Raw genomic sequence first — 25980 nt, 5'->3', positions numbered from 1 at the left:
ATAATTCCGGCATAACAAAGAAGGGGTGATTGGTGACAGCAAAGCAACTACGGATCCAGGGGTGGGCTGCTGGGGGTTCGCAGGGATTTTGGGAGAACCTCTAGCTAAGATTCTGTGCAAATCTTAGCTCCTGGCTGGCCCCACCCATCCCGCCCCTCCCAAGAGTCCCCATACGGCCCGTTTTGGATGCAGGTGAGAGCAGGGCGCGCCCAGACACTCGAAGAGGGCGAGAAATGGACCTACTGGATGTTTGGGAAGGCCAAGCCTCCAGAGGGCCTCCGGAGGCCGGGGAGGTCATTTTCACCCTCCCAGAAACTCAAGGAAACCCTCCGGAGGCCGGGGAGGTTAAAAATGCCCACCCCATCCCCCCATGGTGCAGGAGGCCGACTAGGCCGCACCCACCATAGCCACGCCCACCTAGCATCCGGGCAGAGAACCCCTTACTAAAATTTATGAAGCCCACACTGGACCCCTTTATGGGAAAGGAAGCACCCTTGTATTTGGTCCTGCTTTCTCCTTTTGGTAGTAACCTGTTGCCTAGCAATGCAAAGAAAACATCCATTGGGTTGATGGGGCTTTTAATGTTTGTTCCGCTTAGCTTTGCCGTACAAATCGTTTCTCTTTCTGTCTCTCCCTCCCTTTAAGGATTACGTGGGCGCCTTCATCGTCCTCACTGCAGCCGTGGCCTTCATCGCTGAAAAATCCGCGGCTGGCCTCGTAGGTTTGGGTCTCCTCTATGCACTGACGGTACGTAGAGAGGGGGGGAAAGGGAAATTTCCTGGTATTTTATGCAGGGGTGGGTTGCGTTACTGTCAGTTCGCAACCCATGCGCTATTCAATGTAAATTGTTCTGCATTCATGCGTAGAACAATTTACACTGAGATGTGTACGCGCAGTCACTAAAATTCAAAACGGCAGCGCCCAAGCAGCAGCAGGGGAACTGGTTTGGGGCCATGTCAGGCCTGGGGCACTGTCGGTTCTGCGACCCAGGCCTGAATTCCACGACCGGTTCGGCCAAACCAGGCCGAACCGGCAGCAACTCACCTCTGCCAGGAAGGCCCATTGTGTAACTAGTATCAAAACATACCAGAGCCCTGCAAGATTCAGGATCCTTTAGTTTTGACGCAACGTTTTTTGAGTTATTTTCTTTGCAACCAATTCCTCGGGGGTCTCACCCCCCCGCCGAAGCCCTCTGGAGATGCAGTTGCTTCTCAAGGTTCCCAATGCTGAAAGAAACAGTCTTGCAGTCCTGGATTTCAGCCAGAGCCGAAAGAGTTCAGAACAACTTGGAGAAGTTTCAGGTTTATGGGAGCCAATTGGGAAAAAAAAATGATGATGATGATGATAATAATAATAAAGTCACTGAAATTCCCAGGCCCTCCATGCTCCCAAGGAAAGGAAGAGAAAAGTGCATGCAAAGACTAGAGTAGACGGAATAATGATGGGTCACCAGGGTTTAACTTTCCCAAATTCACAGCTTAATTATCAATTTCCTTTCCTCTTTCTTTACTCCGTTTTCTTCCCTTCCTTCCCTTCTCTTTCTTTTCTCCCCTCCCTCCCTCCACCCTTCCTCTTCCCTGCCCTCCTGTCCATTCTCATTCCCTTCCCTTTTTTCCTCCCTTCTGTTCCCTTCCCTTTTTCCTTTTTCCTTCCCTTCTTCTCTTTTTCTTTCTTTCCTCCCTTCTCTTCCCTTCCTTTCTCTTCCATTTTTTCTTTCTTTCATCCCTTCTTCCCTTCCCTTCTCTTTTTCTTTCTTTCCTCCCTTCTTCCCTTCTCTTCCATTTTTCTTCCTTTCATCCAGGGGTGAAATCCAGCAGGTTCTGACAGGTTCTGGAGAACCAGTAGCAGAAATTTTGAGTAGTTTGGAGAACCGGCAAATGCCATCTCTGGCTGGCCCCAGAGTGGAGTGAGAATGGAGATTTTGCAATATTCTTCCCCTGCCATGCCCACCAAGCCACACCCACCAAGCTACACCTTGCCCACCAAGCCACGCGCACAGAATCGGTAGTAAAAAAATTGAATTTCACCACTACTTTCATCCCTTCTTTCTTCATTATTTCCTTCCCTTTTTATTTCTTTCCTCCCTTCTTCTCTTTCTTTCCTCCTTTCCCCTTCCCTTCATTTCCCTTCTCTTCTTTTTTCTTTCCTTCCTCTCTTTCTTTCCTCCCATCTTCTCTTCCCTTTTTCTTTCTTTCCTCCCTTCTTCTCTTTCTTTCCTCCTTTCCCCTTCCCTTCATTTCCCTTCTCTTCTTTTTCTTTCTTTCCTTCTTCTCTTTCTTTCCTCCCATCTTCTCTTCCCTTTTTCTTCCTTTCCTCCCTTCTTCTCTTTCTTTCCTCCTTTCCCCTTCCCTTCATTTCCCTCCCTAGGATTCACTGTGGAGGGTCAAACAACATTCTGAAACCTTGAGGATGGTTTTCCAACCATACAATGATTACCGTATTCCAAAGGAATAATATCTTGATGGATAAAAGCTTTATTCCCATGGTTCCAACTACATCAAGATTCTGTCCCTTCCCAAATGCCCCTCTTTTCATTTTCACCCCTCTTTCCTGTTCCTTTATAGATCACCAACTACCTGAACTGGGTAGTGCGAAATCTGGCTGACATGGAAGTGCAAATGGGGGCCGTGAAGAAAGTGAACAGCTTTCTCAACATGGAGTCTGAGAATTACGAAGGCACAATGGGTGCGGCATTACCGATGTTGTTTTAACGGGCAAAACCCAGTAAAGTCTGCTGACCAAATATATGAAATTAGTGGCTGGATACCCTTGCTTTGTGACAAAACTATGTGATTGGGCTATGCAGGAGGAATTCAGTTCAGAATCCGTTGGCTCAGTGGTGGTCGGAGAGTGAAACACATAAGGGAATATCACTTCCGCAGCCTTGAGTCCGGAAGCAGTTCCATAGGTGGAAGGCGTAGACATTTTGATGAGGTAGTGATGTTTAGTACTGTAAGGAGCCCCACTCCTGAGTGAAGGAGTGGAACATCTGCCAGTTTGAACTGAGGTAACGGCATGTGAGGCAACTGGCAGTTGGAACAGAGTTCTTTTCAGGTGGGGAGTGGGAGTAGAACTCCTTAGCATCAGAGCGTGTTAATTACTCTATAATAAATACTAATGATGTGATGGTCATTACGAAAAATCCTTTCTTAGCGAGCACCTAGAAGCCGAGAGGAACATACGTGCCAAATTTCGAGTTTGTAGGTTTATGGTTCTGGAGATTTCATGATGAGTGAGTGGTAGTTGCCTTTTATATATACAGATTCATCTGATTAATTGAAATTGACGGGCACCCCAAGATCAGAGGTCCCTTTGAGGCTCTCCCACTACGAGTAGAGTCTTTAGTGAAATGTATACCTTATATTTAGAGATAGCAAGCCAGCTTGATGACTTGGTGACATGAGAGCAGTCTTCCAATATTTGAGGGATTGCCCCTACAAAAGGGCCACCCCAAGGTGCTCCAAAGCATCTGAAGGCAGAATAAGCAGCAATGGATGGAAACTAATTGTCAGGGAATTGTGCAGCCAGTGTCCGAATGAAGTCAGAGACACTGACAGAAACTTGTAATTTTATTCAAATCAATATAAGTATTTGTACATTTGCACCAGACAAGATAGTCAGGAACATCATGAGGTAAAACTCAACTAGCATACAGAGCACACAGAAGAAAAAGGCGGGAAAAAGGGAAACGCCCCTTTGCACCCAAAGCAACCAATCATAGCGTAGATTGCCTCTTGCGCGAGTCAGCACTCTCAAACCCATCAGTTCCAATTCGGTGTCCTGGCCCATTGTACAATTTTATTGTCCCAGCTATTAAATATAATATCCTAACACTAATCAAGGAGAGAACCAACCTAGAACCAAGGAGAAATTTCCTGACAGTTAGAACAAATAGGATAGGATAGGAATGGGATAGGATAGGATAGGATAGGACAGGACAGGACAGAACAGGACAGGACAGGACAGGACAGGACAGAAAACAGAACAGAATAGAATAGAATATTTTTACTTTAAATGTACACTAATCAGCATATATTAAAATTAAATTGCTTACAGCTCTCAAAGGGTCACCACCTCCAATAGGCACTGCATAACCATGACAGAATAAATAAATAAATAAATAAATAAATAAATAAATAAATAAATAAATAAATAAATAAATAAGTGGGTGGGTGGGTGGGTGGGTGGGTGGGTGGGTGGGTGGGTGGGTAGGTAGGTAGGTAGGTAGGTAGGTAGGTAGGTAGGTAGGTAGATAGATAGATAGATAGATAGATAGATAGATAGATAGATAGATAGATAGATAGATAGATAGATAGATAGATAGATAGATGATAGATGATAGACAGATAGACAGATAGACAGATAGACAGATAGACAGATAGACAGATAGACAGATAGATAGATGATAGATAGATAGATAGATAGATAGATAGATAGATACAAAATTATGCGTATGACACAGAGAAACAACACAGACGGATGTTCCAACACTGGAGCTTTTTAAGAACAGATTGCACAGCTATTTGTCTGGAATGGTATAGGATCTCCTGCTTGAGCAGGGGGTTGGACTAGAAGACCTCCAAGGTCCCTTCCAACTCTGTTATTCTGTCCGTTGTACTATTTCATGCAGATGGTCTGTGTTAGTCACGAATGAGGGGCCATTTTGATGTTTCTAGCCCATCATAGCCAATAGATCAGAAAGGTCGGCTGTTTGGCGGTTCGAATTCCCTAGTATAGGTCTCCTGCGTGAGCAAGTGGTTGGACTAGATGGCCTCTAAGGTCCCTTCCGACTCTGTCACTGTTAAAGATCACGGCAAAAGTCTCGTTTCCTTAAGAGACGCCTGGTCTCCATTTGTTTCCAGTAAGGTCACCTAGAATGGACATACCCAAAGATCCTGTCGATTAAGCAATGCGGTATTGTGGGATCCAGGAAGTGTGCCTCCTTTGTGATTGCTCCTGGCCAATGGAATAGTGTCTCCTTGGACAGGGAGGTCTGCAAACCTGGGAATTTTAAGATTTGTGGACTTCAATTCCCAGAATTCCCCAGCCAGCTATGGGGAATTCTGGGAGTTGAAGTCCACAAATCTGAAAGTTGCCAAGGTTAAAAAATCTGTCCTTGCAGATCCCTATTATTCCGTATTTTTGAATGTTGAGCTGCTGAAAGTCACTGTGGCTTTCGGCAGCCTCAACAATATTAAAGAGCAATTATAGTCTAATCCCCCCCCCCCCCGCCTTTCTTTTTGGGGCTGTGGAACAACCAGTTCATTTGACTTCCTTTGCCAGCTATGGAATAAAAAAGGAAGCGTGATCTGGTCTCCTTGGTCAGCCATGAAGAAGGACTGAGGTCAGACATGAATCATGCTACAAGTTTGAAAAGCGGGCCTGATTTGTTTACTTTGCATTAGCCCAGTTGCAAGTAACCTGCCTTGATATTTGACCTCCAAGCAAGCCAACTTGTCGAAAGTAAATAAATCTTGCTTTGCTACTGCTCTTCGTGACGAATCGCCATCGTCCGAAACAGATTGGGAATGTTGACATTCCAGATGTTGTCTGCATGTTCCATGTGCCTCCTAAGTGATGTAAACTTGGGGGGGGGGGTGTTTCACTTTATCTGGAGATGCAGCCTGGCTGAATCAAAAGGTTCTTCTGAACTGATGTTTTCCACCATCTAAACAGTAACAGAGTTGGAAGGTACCTTGGAGGTCATCTAGTCCAACCCCCTGCTCACACAGGAGACCTGTACTAGGGATTCGAACCACTGAACTGCCAACCTTTCCGATCAACAAGCTCAGTGTCTTAGCCACTGAGCCACCCAGATGTATCATGTTGTCTACTTTTCAGACGAATTTATTTATTATGGTTGCTGAATTATTTAGATCCCCACCTGTATTAGATTTACAAATCACTCAAGCTGGTGAACGTATACAACACACCTTCCTCATCCTATTCCTCCCCACCCCAACAACAATCCTGCAAGGTGGCTTGGGCTGGGAGAGAATGACTGGCCCAAAATCACCCAGCCAGCTGTCATGTTTAAAGCGGGATTAGAACTCGCAGTCTTCTGGTGCTTGGCCCAAAGTCATCCAGCTACCTTTCATGGCTAAGGCGGGACCTGAACTCACAATCTTCCCGCTTTTCTAGCTTGGTGCCTTAACCACTAGATCAAACTGGCTCTCCTATCAGAGCATAAGAAAATTTTATCTTGCATAGTAATTTGTTTGAAATTGTATAGAGTTTCTTGCCTAGTTGAACTAGAAGACCTCCAAGGAACCTTCCAACTCTGTTATTCTATTCTATTCTATTCTATTCTATTCCATTCTGTTCTGTTCATTTCTTCTCTTATCCTATTCTATTCATTTCATATTCTGTTCTATTCTATTCATTTCCATTCCATTCTGTTCATTTCTTATCCTATCCTATTCTATTCATTTCATATTCTGTTCTATTCTGTTCTATTCTATTCATTTCCTATCCTATTCATTTCATATTCTATTCTATTCTATTCCATTCCATTCTATTCTGTTCATTTCTTATCCTATCCTTTTCTATTCATTTCATATTCTGTTCTATTCTATTCTATTCTACTCTACTCTTTTCTGTTCTGTTCTGTTCTATTCTATTCATTTCCTATCCTATTCATTTCATATTCTATTCTATTCTATTCCATTCCATTCCATTCTGTTCATTTCTTATCCTATCCTATTCTATTCATTTCATATTCTGTTCTATTCTATTCTATTCTATTCTATTCTATTCTACTCTTTTCTGTTCTGTTCTGTTCTGTTCTATTCTATTCATTTCCTATCCTATTCATTTCATATTCTATTCTATTCTATTCTATTCCATTCCATTCCATTCTGTTCATTTCTTATCCTATCCTATTCTATTCATTTCATATTCTATTCTATTCTATTCCATTCCATTCTGTTCATTTCTTATCCTATCCTATTCTATTCATTTCATATTCTGTTCTATTCTGTTCTATTCTACTCTGTTCTGTTCTGTTCTATTCTATTTTATTCATTTCCTATCCTATTCATTTCATATTCTATTCTATTCTATTCCATTCCATTCTATTTGTATTTATTCATTTATTTAAACTTATATGTCATTCATTTCAACCAAAGATGACTCTAGGTGGCTTAAAATCAATAAAACATCATTTTTGAAACACTAAAATCATAAAAAAAGAAATAGTAACAGTAAATTTAGTTTAAAACAGACAAAGATGGGAAGGAATGGATCGTACAAATATGAGGACATGTCTGCTTTGATCTTTCCCTTAGATATTTCGCAAGTACCCAAGGACTGGCCGCAAGAAGGGGAAATCAAGATCGAAAACCTATGCGTCCGCTACGAGAATAACCTGAAGCCCGTTCTCAAGCATGTGAAAGCATATATCAAGCCAGGCCAAAAGGTTCCGCCATCTTACGATAATTTTATACTTTTTCACGGGGTTTCTGGCAAAGAAAAAGATAAATGGAGGATGCATTATGGAAGATGATTTGGTGTCAAAAGACTCTAAAATACCTTGATCACAGAAACGGGTGTGTCAGGGTTCCAAGTAACATCCCCAATGAAAGACGACTCCAAGGCCTGAGTTTCCTCAAACTTCCATTTTATGTCATATTGGCACATCTGGGAAAACCCAGATGTGAAACCTTCCCGGTTTTCCCCACCCAAACGAAAGTCCAAGTCCCTGCCCAGCACCCACATGTCCATCCCATGGCCCAATCAGGTGCCGTCCAGAACTGGAGATGCCCCCCCCAGTCACACCACTCCAGGGGCAGGGCAAGACGTCCTTGACTCTCTGAGAAAGGAATGTTGTTTTGACTATGTTTATCCCGCTCCATATAATCCCCCCCTCCCAATTTCCCACAGCATTCAATGTGGCAAATCTGAGGGCCCGACGCAAACAATGGCTTCCAAGCCTCACCAGGTGGACTCCATTTATTTATCCCTATCTAGGATTCGTGAGTCGAAAGAGGAATATCCAATTATAGGTTGTCCTCAACTTACAACTGTTCACTTAGAGACTGCTTGAAGTTACAACGGCACTGGTTGCCGCGTCTTGGAATCATGCAATCACCATTTGCAACCTTCCCAGCTGGCTGTAAAATACCCTAATGATGCCTGCTTCATAATAAGCAACCCGATATTGTAATACGAAAAGCCATGATTTATTAACAGCTTCATTAGGCATTTCTTATTCACAGCCGAGGTGGCGCAGTGGTTAAATGCAGCACTGCAGGCTACTTCAGCTGACTGCAGTTCTGCAGTTCGGCTGTTCAAATCTCACCGGCTCAGGGTTGACTCAGCCTTCCATCCTTCCAAGGTGGGTAAAATGAGAACCCGGATTGTTGTTGGGGGCAATATGCTGACTCTGTAAACCGCGTAGAGGGGGCTGAAAGCCCTATGAAGTGGTATATAAGTCTAGCTGCTATTGCTATTGCTATTTTTTGCTTTCTTTATCTGCTTTTGAACTTCGCTCGTGTTTCTGTCCTCCCTTCAGTCTGTGTCATAAATCACATTATCCAATAGTTTCATTCATCTCCTTCCAGCTACTGTAATCTGAGATCCGGCTCGGCCGATGCTCTGCATGGAATGTCAACACAGAGAGTTGACACCGGTTTCCAACCAAGCAAAGTCAATGGGGGAAGCTGGATTTGCTTAATGACCACATGATTTGCTTAACAAACTGCAACAGCCATGGCAAAAAAAGAGGTTGTAAAATTGGGTGTGGTTCGTTTAACAGTTGCCTTGTTCTGGACCCAACTGTGGTTGCAAGTTGAGGACTATCTTTATCTCTATTTTCATTTTGGTTAAGGGAAGTCTTAATATTTGTTTTAAGTTACCTCTGTTGGAAGAAATATCCATCTGGTTCAATTCCAAGCCGGGATGAAGACCCTGGAAACATGGAGGCTAGTTGGAAAGATGGTTTAATGATGAAGCAAAACCACCAAGCACATGGTTCTAGGCAGCTGACCAATGGAATGGAGTGTGAGGGGGTTTTATACCTTCTCTTGGGCTTTGAACTTGAGCTTCCTGTTCCTGTGCAAGAGCATGTATTCCATTGGCTGTTGTCAGACTCCTATGGGACCATGTACAAATCCTAGGAGTTTGTCTGAGCTAAGCTTGGTTGACGCTGATGAAATGGCTTGTTGAGCAATTCCTATTGTTGCTGAGGGCCAATCCTACCTTTGTTCAGTCCTTGCTGAGGGGAAATTTTGCCTATGAATAGAGCTACCTTTCTCTTTATCTCTTAAGTCAGGGATTGGCAACCTTAAACATTCAAAGAGCCACAAAGGTCCTACCCAGAAGCCCCCCACTCAATTCCGGGACCAACTGGAAGTCTTGTTCCCCTACCATAGAATCTCCTCCTAGCATAGCATCCTTTTTCCTCTACCTGTCCTAACCAAAAAGCCCTATCAATTGTGGAGCCAACTGGCAACAGGGAGCCGCAGCAGAGGAATGAAAGAGCCACATGCGGCTCCGGAGCCACAGGTGGCCGACTCCTGTCCTAGTTTATCCTTGTTTCTTTCTGAATCCTCTCTGAGGAACTTTAATGCCGTTTCGTCTTAAAGCAGGCTTAAGTGCTGACACCTGCTGTGGGCTATTAAGGAAGGTGGGGGCTGCTTCCCAAGAGCATGTTTCTCCATTTCTCATCCAGGGAAATATAATATTCTTCCTTTTTTTAAAAAATATTTCTCAAAATATTTCATTCTTCTTGGAAAGGGATGGGTGCTAACTTTCTATACCATTGTGAAGAAGTGATCTTTTTTTAATTATCATTAAGCAATAACAATTGGTAATTACCCCCACTAAATGCTACCTATAAAAAGCCAAAATAAATCTTCTTTTTAAGGTCGGGATTTGTGGCCGCACTGGCAGTGGGAAGTCCTCCCTTTCGCTGGCTTTCTTCAGGATGGTGGACATATTTGATGGTAAGTCCTCTGAATCAGTTTTGCAGTTCGGGATGTGTGTGTGTGTCACGTTTTGAATTTGCTGTCATTTCAAAATACCCCCATTTGGAGTTTCTAGGGGACCATCTCAACATACAAAGTGTTCCAACCTTGAATCACACCTAGGGTAGACTAGTGAAGGTAAGGGAATAAGAAATGATACTAAATCATATTTGGGCTGACGGAAATACCATCCGAAGGAAACATAAACTGAGTTTTGAAATATACACCAACAATAATAGAAAAAGAAAGGGAGAGAGGGGGAAAGAAAGAAAGGAAGACGGGGGGAAGAAGAAAGAGGTAAGGAGAGAAGGGTGGAAGGGAGAGAAAGAGAAGGAGAGAGGATAGGAAGGGGAAGAGGAAGAGCAGGCGTAGGAGAAAGGTAAGGGAAGAATAGCAGAAGGGAGGAGAAGGAGAGGAGGAAGGAAGGAAGTAGAGAAGGGAGGGAGGTAGAAAAGAAAGGGGAAAACAAGAAGATGTTACAAAAGGAGGAAGGGATGGTAAATAAAGCAACCCAAATCGTACATTATAACTTGTTAAATGAAATAATAAATGTGCAAGAATGATAAATGTAAAGAAGAATACCAATTATGTGAATGTATACCTAAAATGCTATGTAAGAGAATAAAAAATAATTAAAATTCTTTGGGGGAAAAAGAAACAAGGGGGATTTTTTTGGACTCAAAAGTGTTTCCAAAAATCCTCGAAACAGCCAATATTATAGTTGGGGTCTCTCTTCTGTGCACTTCTTGTTTGATCTAGAATCACCTAAGGCCAACGGAAAACACAACATGAGGAACTGTATTAAAGGGTCGTGGCATTAGGAAGGTTGAGAATCACCGGATTAGGTGCTGAGATCTGGCCCGCCGGACCACCCTGGAAACAGCAAAGGACCAGTCCGCGGTGCCTCTGCCATCGAAAACGGAGTTCGGAGGGCGGGAGCGGCATACAGTCCCTCCAGGCTCCATTTTCGGCTGTGATGGCCTCCTACAGCCCTCTGCCAGCGAAAACGTGGGGCGCCCACAGCCCTCTGAGCTCTGTTTTTGTTGGCAGGGAGCTGCATGAATCTGTCCAAGTCGAAAATGGGTTGCCAAGGGGGTGGGGGTGGCACAGGGCTCCATTTTTGCTGGCAGAGAGCTATCAAAACAAACTAAAAACAAAAACATTTGAGCCTGCAAGAAGGGACAGGAAAGAAGAAAGGGAATGGAAAGACAAAGAAAAAGACCAGAAGATGGGAAGAGAGCCAAGAAGGGAAAAAAAGGAAAGAGGGGAAGGAAGAAGAAAGGAGAATGAAAAGGGAAGGAAAAAGAAGAAAAGGAAGGGAGGGAGGGAGGAACAGAAGAAGGAAGGAAGGAAGGAAGGAAGGAAGGAAGGAGAAGAGAAAGGGAAGGTGGTGGAAGGAAGGAAGAAAAAGGAAAGGAGGGAGGGAGGAAGGAGATTATCATGAGAGTGATGGAGGGTCTGAGGAAAGTCCTGCCTTAGCATTTGGCCACCACAGGTGCCCCTGTCACATGTGACGTTGAGCTGGCCACCCCCACCTGGCTAGCCCTGCCCCACCAGCCCCCCTCCCCCCAAAGATCAAATACAGCCCTGATGCAGCCCTCAATAAAATCGAAAGTTTGACACCCCTGATCTCCTCTATTGCTGACCATTTCTGGCCTGCTGATGCAGCCACGCCCAGCCCACCACCAAAAAGGAAGGCGTAAAAATAGACCGGAAACCAAAGGATGGAAATTTAGATCAGCTGCATTAACCGCTGGTTTTTTTCTCTGCTCTCACGGTTCAACACATCATAAATTATCCCTTCAGTAGCTCGTTCATCATGCGCGATGCTCTCAAACTCTTGCCTTTCCGGGAAGAGGGGAAAGCCAAAGAGGGAAGACCCAGAGGAGATGTCCATTTCTTATTCCCCGCTGGATCAGTCTGGTTGTCTCTTTTTTTGTGTGTTTTAGGGAGAATTTAGATTGGGAGGCTTTGAGAATGTGTTCTGTTTTTTTTCTGCCATCCTGATTTTCCCCCCTCTGTTTCGACCTCCCAAAAGCTAGAAAACCACAGAAGGGCCACGGAATCCATTGCTCTGAGTTCCACCCATGCTTTGGGAAAGGATATTCAGTGGTAGTTCTGAAGGCAAAGCTTCCAATTGCTGTGTTAGTGGCTCTCCCCATCAAGGGCTACCTACCATTCCTTAATTTCTTGCGCTTTTTGGCTCAGCTGAGTTATACTAGAAAAGATTAAAAGACAGAGAGAGGGGGGGGGAGGGAGGGAGGGAGAGGGAAGGAGGGAGAAAGGGAGGGGAAAACCCAAAAATTACCCAGATCCTGTCATGGTTTGAGCAATAAAAGTATTTTTACCATTTCTTGATAACCCATAGGTCACATATCTTGGTCACATATTTTCCCTCCCTCCCTCCTTCCCTCCCTCCTTTCTTCAATCTCTTTCCCCTTCTCTTCTGTCTCTTTCCTTCCATCTCTTTCTTTCCTTCCTTCCTTCCTTCCATCTTCTTCCTCCTCCCTCCCTTCTTTCTTCAATCTCTTTCCACTTCTCTTCTGTCTCTTTCCTTCCTTCCTTCCATCTCTTCCCTTCCTTCCTTCTTTCCTCCCTCCCTCCCCGCCCTCCCCACTTCCTTCCTTTCTTCCATCTCTTTCCCTTTCTCTTCTGTCTCCTGCCTTCCTTCCTTCCATCCATCTCCTTCTTTTCTTCCATCTTCTTCCCCCCTCCCTCCTTTCTTCAATCTCTTTCCCCTTCTCTTCTGTCTCCTTCATTCCATCTCCTTCCTTCCTTCTTTCCTTCCTTCCATCTCTTCCTTCTTTCCTTCCTCCTTCCATCGCCTTCCTTCTTTCCTTCCTTCTCCCTCCCTTCTTTCCTTCCTTCTTTCTTTTTCTTCTCTCCTCTCCTCTCTTCTCTTCTTCTCTCTCCTTTCTTCCTTCATTCATTCACTGATTCTCAATGAGTGGGATTCAAATGAACATCATGATATTCTCCGCAGTACCATAAACTACAGCTGTAGGATGCAGACGAAGCCATGGCGTTTGGGGGAAATTATTTCCAAAGGATTCAAATATCATGCCATTATTTAATTGCACCTTTTGCAATTTCTATTCTTATGGGGATGGGTTTAAAAAAAAAACAAAAAAAAAACATTGTTTCTGACGGTCCCCTTGACCTTTCAGTTGATTTCTTCCAGGCTCGCACCCCTGTGTTTCTGGATGTTTCCCTGCGTTGTTCTGCTTGCTTTGTAGCTCTCTTCTCTTTTGTTTTGCTCCAAATGATTTCAAACAGGAAGGATTATCATTGACGGGATTGACATTACAAAGTTGCCTCTCGATCTGCTGCGTTCCAGGCTGTCTATCATCCTCCAGGATCCTATCTTGTTCAGTGGTTCGATTCGGTAAGTTCTCGCAGGTCCCAAAATTTGCTTCTTTTTGTCTGACCCAGGAATTTGGTAAGAGCAGAGATCCCCCAGGTCTGGCCCTGCACTGAATGCATCCTGTGTGCTTTTGAATGCTGTTGCTTACGGCTCCGATGGCTAAACACGGAAAGATTTCCAGAAAATTCTGGCACAGACAAACCCTGGTGCGAGCTTGCTCATTTTTGTGCAACAGGGCCTAGAAGTGTACCATTCACATGATCCTTCACTGACATTGTCCTGATACTAACCCAGTGTTTTTCTGTAAATGCAACAGACTCCTCTCAACAGGATGTTACAATGGGTGGTTTTTGTTTTGGGGTGGATTATTTTTGAGACATTCATTGGCTCTAGGAGCACAAAAATGGACATTTTAGTGCAAAAGCTACCGTCAGTCTTACCTTTCAGTCATTATGTGTGATTTTCTTTTTTAAACAATTTTTTTTTGAACAAACATAAACGGACAGAACAAAAAACAAAAATAACATAAAAGCATCTTCCATTACAAATTATAGAAAGTGTGTCAGTTGGTTACAAAATTTCTGTACACAGTCATCACTTGCAATTCATATCAAATCACATATTTTTAAATCAAATATATATATGTATGTATGTATGCATGTATGTATGTATGTATGTATGTATGTTTTCTGAGGTTTTCGGGGTTGTTAGTATGTAGGTCTTTGGTTATTTGGGTTTTCTCCCGTGTAAAATTGGAGGTGTCTTGGTGACGTTTCGCCGAAGTCTCATTCGTCATCTTCAGGCTTCGTGCTTCCAGGAGCAATGTGAGATCTCGAGAAAGAAAAAAACAAAAAACACCCTAATAGATACCTTTCACTCTGGCTTCGCTGATAACGGATAAGATCCTGTGGCCCAATGGCTAAGATGTCTGCCTAGTATGTAATATAGCCCAGGTTCAAATCCCAGTAAAGGTATGGCTAGCTGATGAGAGCTAAATAGCTTGAAATAGATCTATACTAGTCTCCCTTTATTTATTTATCAGCACAAATACAACAATATATATATATATATATATATATATGTATGTATGTATGTATGTATGTATGTATGTATGTATGTATATATATTAGTGTACCTCAACCTTCATTTGACTATAGTTGCTTTTACATCCTTTTATATAAAATATTCTAAATCTAAAGTAAAATTATATAATGGCATTCCATTAAATCTTCCTAAAAACATCCAATAATATTACATCTTTATAACATGTTCTAAATAAAAATTGATTATATTTAATAACAAAGCTTTTAAACCTCCTCTCATAGTCTCCATTTGTAATTTATATAAAATTTCATATTGTCAAACATTATATATATGTGCTGTCGTAACTTTGAACAGTCACTAAATGAACTGTTGTAAGTCGAGGACTACCTGTACACAAAATTGATTTGTCTATTTCAGTAGCCAAAAGAAACATCTGGGCTAAAACATGCACTTGGAGATTAGACCTCAATGGATGAAGAATTGACTGAATCAGTCAGTCAATTGATTGTTAAAACATCTTAAGAAGATGTTGGATAACCATTTGTCTGAAATAGTATAAGGTTTCCTGTCTAGGTAGGGAGTTGGACTAGAAGACCTCCAAGGTCCCTTCCAACTCTGTTGCTATATTCCAATCAATGGCTTTATCTAGAAAACAAAGACGTTAATTTGATTTCTAGTTCGCAAGTCATACCCTACTGAGCAATGTGGGTTTGGTTTTGTGTGTTTTCCCCCCATAGTTTTAATCTGGATCCAGAGTGCAAATGCACAGATGACACTCTTTGGGAAGCCTTGGAGATTGCTCAGCTGAAGAACATGGTCAAAGTCCTACCTGGGGGACTAGGTGTGTATATCAAAACAACGTTTAATGCTAATTAGATCTGTCGACTGTCAAATTGTAAAGCATTTCCATGACTACTATCAAGTCGACATAGAAAAAGGGAGGAGAGGGAGTAGAATTCCATGCATACTTTGGCCAGAGTCAGGTCTCATATTCCTACAGCTGGTGTGTGAAATGCACATGTTCATAGCCTGCCGTAGCACCTTGTTGGTGGATATGATTTATGACACAGACAGAAGGGAGGGGATGCAGGGGGTAAAGTTCAAACGCACTTAAGTGGAAATCAGTTTCGGCTCTCTGTGAAGTTTCCAAAGGATGACCTAATTAATTTACGAGCCTCAAGACAAAGTTCAAAAGACATCCATTCATTTATTAGAATCAACAATTTGGCATGTTCTTCTGTGGAGCTGAAACTGATTTCCGCTTAATTGCGTTTGAACTTTACCCCCTGTATCCCTTCCCTTCTGTCTGTGTCATAAATCACATCCACCAACAGGGTGCTATGGCAGGCTATGAACATGCGCATTTCACACACCAGCTAATTGACCTGATAAGCACACAGCAACCCTTGGGATGTTCATCTAAGTTGTAGCAAACTTGATTTATTAGCAAGTGGCACCCATGGAAAGGAGTGGAGGTCTTCTTACCCCATGTTCTGACCTAGGCTTCACAGAATCACGCAGCAGACTCCTTGTCCTGACAAAACCCCTTTTTATTAAGCTCATGTAAATTCCTCTCATTCACATCCAGCAAAGTCCTGGCAAACAGTCTTTCAAGGGTGAATTTACAACCACGGACCTTATCAGGCTTGAAGACCTGCCAGGCCGATATCTTCACAACGCTGTACAAGAAAATACTTTCCAAGGAATCTCTGAGAGTCACGAACAAATCTTCACACTAATGAAATGAACTATAAAGAGCCGAGGTGGCGCAGTGGTTAAATGCAGCACTGCAGGCTACTGCTAGATCAGCAGTTCAGCGGTTCAAATCTCACCGGCTCAGGGTTGACTCAGCCTTCCATCCTTCCGAGGTGGGTAAAATGAGGACCCAGATTGTTGGGGGCAATATGCTGACTCTCTGTAAACCGCTTAGAGAGGGCTGAAAGCCCTATGAAGCGGTATATAAGTCTACTGCTATTGCTAATTGTCTCCTGCAAATTCCACTCCCCTTTCACTCCTCTTTGTTCCCTATGGGAGGGGCCATTCACATGTGCCTTTACTCCCGAGTTGGCCCTTGTTCCTCAACTGTTCCCTTCTCCTGGAAGCTCTGCACATGCGCACATCGGGAACAGGCTCCAGCTGTTCTTCTGCCCCACTGATCTCCAACTCCGAAGGCAGCTGATAACTGTCGGATGGCCCTGGCCCCATCTCTGCCTCCGATGCAGAGCCCTCATCATAGCCTTCCCCAGACTCCAGGACCAGCCCATGTTCCTCCCCAACCTCCTCACTGTCTGAGTCTGCCACCAGCTGTGCTAGCCACTGTCAGTCCAAAACACCCCATCAACCACCTCCAGCAGTGAATTCCCCCTTGGGGCCCCAAGCCAATCGGCAAAGCTAGGTTTTAATATCTTTCCAGAAGACCAAAAGGATGGGAGCAGTTCTCAACTCCAGTGGTAGAGTGTTCCATAGGATGGGACCACAGTGGAAAACGTTCTTCTCCTTGACCCCACCTGGCAGAATTCCTTAGCAGATGGGATTCTGTAACTGGCCTCTTCCACTGGCACATCCCATTGGAGGGAGCTAGCTCTTCCTTTGCCTTTGTAAGAGATCCAAACAAGTTCAACCCCTCTTGAAGTCCATTGACTCTTATCTGGCACCAATTCACTTTTAACCATTAGTAGTTCAGATTCTTCCAATACCTTGTTTTGATTCTAACTGTCCCATTCCCAGATGCTGTTGTAACGGAAGGTGGTGAGAATTTCAGTAGTTCAGATTCTTCCAATACCTTGTTTTGATTCTAACTGTCCCATTCCCAGATGCTGTTGTAACGGAAGGTGGTGAGAATTTCAGTAGTTCAGATTCTTCCAATACCTTGTTTTGATTCTAACTGTCCCATTCCCAGATGCTGTTGTAACGGAAGGTGGTGAGAATTTCAGTGTTGGCCAGCGGCAGCTCTTCTGTCTGGCCCGGGCTTTTGTGCGTAAGAGCAGCATCCTTATTATGGATGAGGCCACCGCTTCCATCGATATGGCCACAGTAAGTAGGTGTACCTTCCTGTGTCCCTTGATTACTCATTTTTCTTTGACAACTGAGCTTTGTTTTTAAAGTGGGGGGGGGGGACTCCTTTCTTGAGACACTGTAGGAGGCAACCAGGCTCAGCCTGGGGAGGGGTGTGTCCAGTGGTGGGTTCCTGCCAGTTCGAACCTCTTCTATAGAAGAGGTTCCACAAATCTACAATGCCGTTTAGAACCGGTTCCAGCTCCCTCCCCCTGCCTGTCCGCACATCATCAAGATGAAGAGCGAGAGGAGGAATTCTGGGAGTTGAAGTCCACAAGTCTTAAAGCTGCCAAGTTTGAACACCCCTCGGGGTTTTTTTCCTAAAGGGTTAGGGGTGCAAGGGTCTTGTAACTTTACAAGACAGCTTTAAGACTTGCGTGCTTCAAATGCCAGAGTTTCTGAGCCAACATTTTGGTTGCTAAGCAAGAGCTTTGTTAAGTGAGTTTCACCATATTTTACAAGTTGGCCGTGCCCACCCAGTCACATGGCTGGCAAGCCACCCCCACCCAGTCACATGGCCAGCAAGCCACTCCCACAAAGCAGGCCACACCTATAGAAGAGGTTCGAAAAAAAATTAAAACCCACCACTGGGTGTGTCAAATGCATCATCAGTGTGGAGTTTTGCCTTTGTAAGAGATCCAACCAAGTTCAACCCCTCTTGAAGTCCATTGACTCTTATCTGGCACCAATTCACTTTTAACCATTAGTAGTTCAGATTCTTGTGCATATAGGGAGCAGGAAATACACTTGTACTGCTTTTTAAACTCTACCCTGGTTCCTGACCTTGCATCCGACAGACACGGGTTGCAGGTCTATTTTCCCTCTTCCAACTTCAGAAAGAAGGATGCTGAACAGTTTTCCATTAGTAACCCAAATAGTTACTTGCTCCTGGGTAGGAAAGCTATGGAAAATCTGGACAGCATACTAAAAAGCAGAGACATCACCCCGCCAACAAAAGTGTGTATAGTCAAGGCTATGGTTTGCCCAGTTGCAATGGATGGCTGTGAAAGTTGGACCATAGGAAAGGCTGAGCACCAAAGAATGGAGGACTTTGAACTCTGGTGCTGGAGAAGACTCCCGCGAGTCCCTTGGACTGCAAGGCCATTCAACCGGTCAGTCCTAGAGGAGATCAACCCTGACTGCTCTTTAGAAGGCCAGAACCTGAAGGTGAAACTCAAAGACTTTGGCCACCTAATGAGAAGGAAGGACTCCCTGGAGAAGAGCCTCATGCTGGGAACGATTGAGGGCAAAAGAAGAAGAAGAAGAACAGCAGAGAATGAGGTGGCTGGATGGAGTCACCGAAGCAGTTGGCGTGAGCTTAAATGGACTCCAGAGGATGGTAGAGGACAGGAAGGCCTGGAGGAACATTGTCCATGGGGTCATGATGGGTTGCAAATTTGTGTCCAACCCATCACGACCCCATGGACAACGTTCCTCCAGGCCTTCCTGTCCTCTGCCATTCTCTGGAGTCTATTTAAGCTCAGGCTGACTGCTTTGATGATTCCATCCACTACCTCATTCTCTGCTGTCCCCTTCTTCTTTTGTCCAGCATGAGGCTCTTCTCCAAGGAATCCTTCCTTCTCATTAGGTGGCCAAAGTATTTGAGTTTCCTCTTCAGGATCTGGCCTTCTAAAGAGCAGTCAGGATTGATCTCCTCTAGGACTGAACGGTTGGATTGCCTTGCAGTCTAAGGGACTCGCAGGAGTCTTCTCCAGCACCAGAGTTCAAAGGCCTCAATACTTTGGCGCTCAGCCTTCCTTATGGTCCAACCTTCACAGCCATCCATTGCAACTGGGCAAACCATAGCCTTGACTAGACACACTTTTGTTGGCAGGGTGATGTCTCTGCTTTTTAGTATTTTGTCTAGATTTGCCATAGCTTTCCTCCCCAGGAGCAAGAGTCTTTTAATTTCTTGGCTGCGGCCCCCATCTGCAGCGATGTTGGAGCAAAGAAAGTAAAATCTGCCACTACCTCCATTTCTTCCCCATCTAAATCTAAATCATGCAGACCTCCAAATATAATGACTTGGCCTGACAAAAAACATTCTCAAAGCTTGAAGACTCTTCCTCTTGATAACATGAGTTTTCCAGGGATCCCAGAGATATCTTTTGGTAACTCCTGTTTTCATTTTTTGCAGGAAAACATTTTGCAAAAAGTTGTAATGACTGCCTTTGCGGATCGCACCGTTGTGACGATCGCTGTAAGTAGATATTTCCTAGTGGGATTCTTTTCCTACTTCATCAGATGATGAACCTTCTTCTCTAGAAGAAATTAAGGACATCTAAAATACAGAAATATTTGTTCACTCCTCTCAGTACCTAATTATGTCCTAGTTTGGACCTCGTTATACAAGCTCCATATTTTAAAATTAGGAATCCAATGAGACAGACACAAATCTTAGTAGCTATATAGATGTTAGCATACACAAAAATATCATCTGGGCAGAGTTATGAGCTTGTCATTATCTGATGAATTTTGACTTCCCAGCTTAGGCTAGCTCACAGGGCCTTGTCTGTTTGGTCACTTGAAATCCATTCTTCTACTGTACTTTACTTTTATTTTCATAATACTTCTATATACCAGTGAAATCTGCAGAGAAAAATGTAGTTTCCATTTGTACAAACTAGCTTAGCATGAAGATCAATATAGAAAAAAATGAAAGCATTTTCTCAGGATGGTTTTATCTTGCTTCATTGAATCAAAAGAAAAAGAGAGTAGGGGAGAGGGAGTGGGGAGGAGAGGAGAAAAGAGAGTGGAGTGGGGTGGAGAGGAGAGAGGAGAGGAGAGAGTGGGAGGGAACAGGGTGGAGAAGAGAAGGAGGGGGGAAAGGAGATGAAAGAGGGGGAATGGGGTGGAGAGGAGAGAGAGAGGAAGTGGGGTAGAAAAAAGAAGGAAAGGAGAAGGAGGAGAGGAGAGAGGGGGAGTGGGGTGGAAAAGAGAAGGAGAGGAGAAGGAGAGGGGGGAGGAGAGAGGGGTGTAGAGGAGAGGAGAAGGAGAGGGGAGAGGAGAGAAGAGGGTGGAGGGGGAGGGGAAGGGGAGAGGAGAGAGGGAAAGAGCAGGCTGGAAATGAGAAGAGGAGAAGGAGAGGGGGAGAAGAGAGAGAGATGGAGTGAGGTGGAAAGGAGAAGAGAAGGAGGAGAGGAGAGAGGGGGAGTGGGGTGGAGAGGAGAGAGGGAGTGGGTGGAAAGGAGAAGAGAGAAGGAGAGGGGGAGAGGAGATATGGAATGAGGTGGAAAGGAGAAGAGAGGAGGAGGAGAGGAGAGAATGGGTAGTGGGGTGGAGAGGAGAGAGGGAGTGGGTGGAAAGGAGAAGGAGAGGGGGAGAGGGAGGGAGGGATGGAGGGAGAGAGGAAGGAAGGAAGGAAGGAAGGAAGGAAGGAAGGAAGGAAGGAAGGAAGGAAGGGGGAGAGAGGTCTGATGTAGACCACTAGGGTGGCTCAACGCCATCGTAGTTCTGGCCACTGGTTTTTATACTCGCACGTTTGCTTCCTATATTGTCCATCAGACAATTATTTCCGTTTCCTATTGTTGGAATGTGTTCCCTTTCTGTTATTTCCCCTCTTTTGCCTTTGCTTTTCCTTGCTTTTCCTTTCAGCACCGGGTCTCCAGCATCCTGGATGCCCCCCTTGTCTTAGTCCTTTCGGATGGGGTGGTGGCTGAGTACGACTCAGCTGCCAATCTGCTCCTCAAGGAGGATGGCCTCTTCACCACTTTGGTGAAGACCAACAAATAGTTGCTCCGACTCAGGATTCCTGCAAGATTTCTGCCTTTCTGGTACTTCTGTTTTCTTTCTGCTCCTTGTCTCTCCTGTCCAAGTTCCAGGAGGCTATTCTTGGTCTCGGTTTAGCCTGGCATTTTCTGGGTTTTTCTAACTTTGCCAAACTCATGGATTGAAAAGGGAAGGTTTATTTCACCACACCAAAAACATGTCTGTGTTTACTCTTCCCCAACAACCTTAAACAATTCAGAGAATCAAGGAATTTAAACAAATTAAACTCTCCTTTAACTCCTTTAATTAAACTCTCTTTTAATGGGACGCGGTGGCTCAGTGGCTAAGATGCTGTGCAAGTGCTGTGTAACTGAGTGAGCTCCCGTTATTTGTCCCAGCTTCTGCCAACCTAGCAGTCATGGTCTCTTGGTCTCTTGTGACGAGCCGATAGACAGAGAAAGGAAGCAGTCTGCTTCCTCCCATATTTGGGCATACCAGCGGTTGTGACACTAAATACATACCTACTTCCCTGGCTCAGCTGATAAGGAGGAGAACCTTGTGGCTTAGTGGTTAACACCACTGCTTAATATGCAATACAGCACAGGTTCAAATCCCAGTAAGGGTATGGCTAGCTGATGAGAGCTAAATAGCTTGAAATAGATCTATACTAGTCTCCCTGTATTTATTTATTTATCAGCACAAATGTAACACACGCACACATATATATATAATCAATATCAATATGAATATCAATATGAATATCAATATATATATATATATATATATATATATATATATATATATAGAGAGAGAGAGAGAGAGAGAGAGAGTGAGTGAGTGAGTGAGTGAGTGAGTTACAACCACCGGTATGCCCAAATATGGGAAGAAGATCACTACTTCCATTCTCTGTCCTTCGGCTCGTCACAAGAGACCATCCAGACAGAAACCCAATATTTTTACTGTTGCCCTTGTTACATTTATCAACACACACACACACATACATACATACATACAGGGAGGGAGAGGGAGAGGGAGAGGGGGAGGGAGAGGGAGAGGGAGAGGGAGAGGGAGAGGGAGAGGGAGGGAGGGAGGGAGAGAGAGAGAGAGAGAGAGAGAGAGAGAGAGAGAGAGAGAGAGATTCTAGTCCCACCATAGGCACTAAAGCCAGCTAGGGGACTTTGGTCTAATCACCAGGAGATCAATCAATCAATCAGAATAGAGCAAAAGAGACCTTTGAGCTCTTCTAGTCCAACCCCCTGCTCTAGCAGGAGACCTGTACCATTTCAGACAACTGACTGTCCAATCTCTTCTTGAAAACCTCCAGTGATAAAGCACCTACAACTTCTGAAGACAATAGTCAGAGTTAGTCCTGCATGAGAGTGAGGTGGGTGACTTTCGGCCAGTCACTCTCAGCCCGATTCACCTCACAGGTTATTGTGGTGAAAATAGAATTTTAGGAAGGAATATTAGCAAAGTTTGATGCCTTGAGTTACTTTTCTTCTTCTATACATATAAAAACAGCTCTGTACGTGTATATTCCAGCATAACTCTGGAACGCCTCAGGCGATTTCAACCAAACTTGGTACACAGATGGCTTACTCTCTGGCAACAAATACTGTGGGGGTAAGACACCCATAACTCCCAGCAGTGTGTGTGTTCTGTAGATACAGCCTGTTGTGCCTTAAAATGGCTTCTACTGTGCAGTGCAGTGGAGTTGCCATAGTAATGGCTTCACAGTACTCCAGAAGGGGGCTCCTTCTGGAAAGGGGGAAAATCTAACATTAGAAATTACGTTTGATCAGGACATTTCCCCCCATAAATAAATACCCGGGCAACGCCTGATTATCAATTAGTCAAATAATAAAGGCAGAATAAAAATGAAATAAATAAATAAAAAGAATAAAACTTCCCTTGATCTTGGTAATGTCTCTTTCCTGACTTGCCTACCTCAAACCATGAAACACCAAATAACTCTTTTTTTTTTTTTTAAATGCAGCATCGAGTCCACACTATCCTGACTGCAGATGTGGTCATCGTGATGAAACGAGGGGTCATTTTGGAAAACGACACACCTGAGAATCTGCTGGCCCAAGAAGACAGCATCTTCGCCTCTTTTGTTCGGGCTGATAACTGAAAAAGCCACACTACTGGCTTTTTTTCAATGCTGATTTTATTTTATTTTTTTAAAAAAAAGAGAGAAGGGACTCAGCCTACTCTCCCCTTTATATATAAGGTATTATCACTGTATTTTTCCATCTGTAATTTTTGTAAAACTCAAGTGCATGATGTTAAGTCTCAAAGCAATAAATTCTTCACCAAAGACAGGATCTCTTTTGAGTGTTTCTTCAACAGATCTTGTTAGGACCATGCTGAGTATTTCATATCTCAAGAAAAGACTCCTTAGAAAGGTTTCCAGATAAAATATAAACCCGAAATCTTTCTACTGGGAATAATCAAAGGGAAATATACAAAGAAAATTAAGTACATATTAACACATCTGCTAACGACAGCTAGAATAGCATTTGCCCAATGCTGGAAACAAAATAATACCCCCCTCGGACGAGTTAGTGATAAAAAAAAACCTTTGGATTGTGCAGAAATGGACAAATTAACATTGAAATTAAAAGATAAAGAAGAGTCGGAATATTATGAAATTTGGAACAATTGGTACAAATGGCTGCGAAACAAGAATAAAATTAATTAAGCCAAAAAAACTATATATAAATATATATAGAAGCAGTTAGCTTCCTCCCATAATTGGGGCTTACCAGGGGTTGTGACACTAAATATATACCTTCTTCCCTGGCTTCAGCTGATAAGGAGGAGACCTGTGGCATAATGGCTAAGACTTTTGCCTAAGATGCAATACAGCACAGGTTCGAATCCCAGTAAGGGTATGGCTAGCTGATGAGAGCTAAATAGCTTGAAATAGATCTATACTAGTCTCCCTTTATTTATTTATCAGCACAAATAAAATAAAAAAAACATATATATAGAACTGTGTATAAAGGTGTGTAAATATAGAAGCAAAATATTATATACATGTACAGGTATGATGACATAACAATGTTGATGTAATGACTGTAAGGTGTTGTAGAAGGGAAAAAATAATTTAAAAAATCTGATAAAAAAATAAAGAAAGGTTTCCAAATTGGCAAGCCAAAGAACTTATCAGTAACAGAACTTATCCTACTGTGTTTCCCCAAATATAAGACATGGTCTTATTTTCTTTTGACCCCTGAAATAAGCGCTTGGCCTTATTTTCAGAGAGGTCTTATTATTTTTGAGGTGCAGGAAGTGGTGAGCGTGGCCACCTCATGGCTGCTGCTGTGTTGCGCTGGCGCATTGCTGAGCCTGCCACTCTTCTTGCAGTGGCTATTAGCATGACAGAAGGGGTGTGGTGCAGGGGTGGGTTTCAACCGGTTCGTGGCGGTCCCCACGAACCGGTTGGTCGGCGAACTCGGAAGTAAGTAACTTCCAGGAACGGCGAAGGGCCCACCCCACCCCGCCCGCGCTCCTTACCCGGTTTTGACGAGTTTTGCGCTTCCACGCATGCGCAGGACGCATACAGCGCCTGCGCGATCCTCTAGGAGCAGCTGGAGCATCGCACAGACGCTAGTACTCATGTGTGCACTGCGCGCGTGCACGAGGACGCCGCCGGCCCCGTTCCAACCGAACCGGTTGGAACGGGGCGAGAAACCCACCCCTGGTATGGTGGCTAGGTTTGCGGGAGCGGCCGATAGGTAAGGGTGTGCGGGGTGCATGGGATGTGTTCCCCCCTCCATTCCCCCCCCCCCGGCCTCACCTCCTCACCTCTTGTTGTTTATATGGCAAGCAACCAGAGGAAATGGCAGGGACCGGCTACGCATGCGATTAAAAATTTTGGCAGATATGACATCTGAAAAGCAGGTTGGAAAAGACGGAGTTTGCTTCTAAGTCGGCTCGATTCACTGAAAGGGGTAGTTGGACAAAAAAACATCCTATTTTGTGGTTTCCAAAGGCTGTGATATAATCTCAGAACCACAACTTGGAAAGCCAGCATTTCACATGCAAAAAAGCTGCTCCTTTGGGATGAAGCGAAAGCAGCAGCATTTTTGCAGCTCCTTTGGGAAAAACTCCAGCTTCCCATCGCAAGTTGAGAACAAGGCTTGCTCCAAGCTGACTAATCCATCTTGCCCACCTCATCCCTAAACCCACAACAGTGAATTCCTACCAACGTTTTCCTAGCGACTGGAGGAGTTCCTTGGATAAAATGTAGTGCTTTTCGGCCTGGTTCTCTGAGAGCATAATCCATTCAAGTTAGCGCTTATTGTGACAAGAAGAAGGCCTTCGCTCTGACAAACTGAAAACCCCTAAAGAACTTAGTCTGAGTCCAGGGAAGACCAAAGGAGCAGCGGTTTGAAGGCAAATTCTTGGCTGCTCTTACCAGGGTACATGTTTATCTTTCCAAAAAGAGCTTGGTAAGCACAGCATGGGCCAAGGGAGGCTTGGTTGAGATCCAAAGGGAACGAATGCTCTCCCTCTGACTCCCTTTCCATCCCCTAAGTACTAAGCACTGGTGGTGAATCAAAATTAGATCTTATGCAACTAGCAAAATCAAAGGCTTGGTACTGTAGTGTTGTGGCCTGCCAGGTCCTCTTTTATTCCTCTGGGAGGGGCCATTCACCATCTACCTGTGGCCTTACTTCCAAGTCGACTCCTGTTCTTCAGCTGTTCCCTTCCTCTGGCAACTCTGCGCATGCGCACACTGGGAACAGGCTCCAGATGTTTGTCTGCCTCACTGATGTCTGACTCTGAAGGCAGCTGATAACTGGCATACGGCTCTGGCCCCCTCTCTGCCTCCGA

General features: G+C 44.1%; 1 protein-coding gene across 1 annotated transcript in view; it reads left to right on the top strand.

The window, feature by feature from the left end:
* ABCC9 (ATP binding cassette subfamily C member 9) overlaps positions 1-23450 on the top strand; it is a 103257-nt gene extending 79807 nt beyond the window's left edge. Inside the window, 9 exon segments of the mRNA XM_032221116.1 lie at positions 646-747; positions 2565-2685; positions 7287-7417; positions 9866-9944; positions 13242-13350; positions 15111-15214; positions 17273-17406; positions 19565-19627; positions 23132-23450. Of these exon segments, the coding sequence (XP_032077007.1) occupies positions 646-747; positions 2565-2685; positions 7287-7417; positions 9866-9944; positions 13242-13350; positions 15111-15214; positions 17273-17406; positions 19565-19627; positions 23132-23269 (981 nt within the window). The 3' untranslated portion in view covers positions 23270-23450.
* The last annotated feature ends 2530 nt before the right edge of the window (positions 23451-25980 follow it).

The sequence above is a fragment of the Thamnophis elegans genome, chromosome 7 (genome assembly GCF_009769535.1).
Source record: "Thamnophis elegans isolate rThaEle1 chromosome 7, rThaEle1.pri, whole genome shotgun sequence".
Lineage (NCBI taxonomy): Eukaryota > Metazoa > Chordata > Lepidosauria > Squamata > Colubridae > Thamnophis > Thamnophis elegans.
This window is presented reverse-complemented; position numbering and strand designations above follow the sequence as displayed.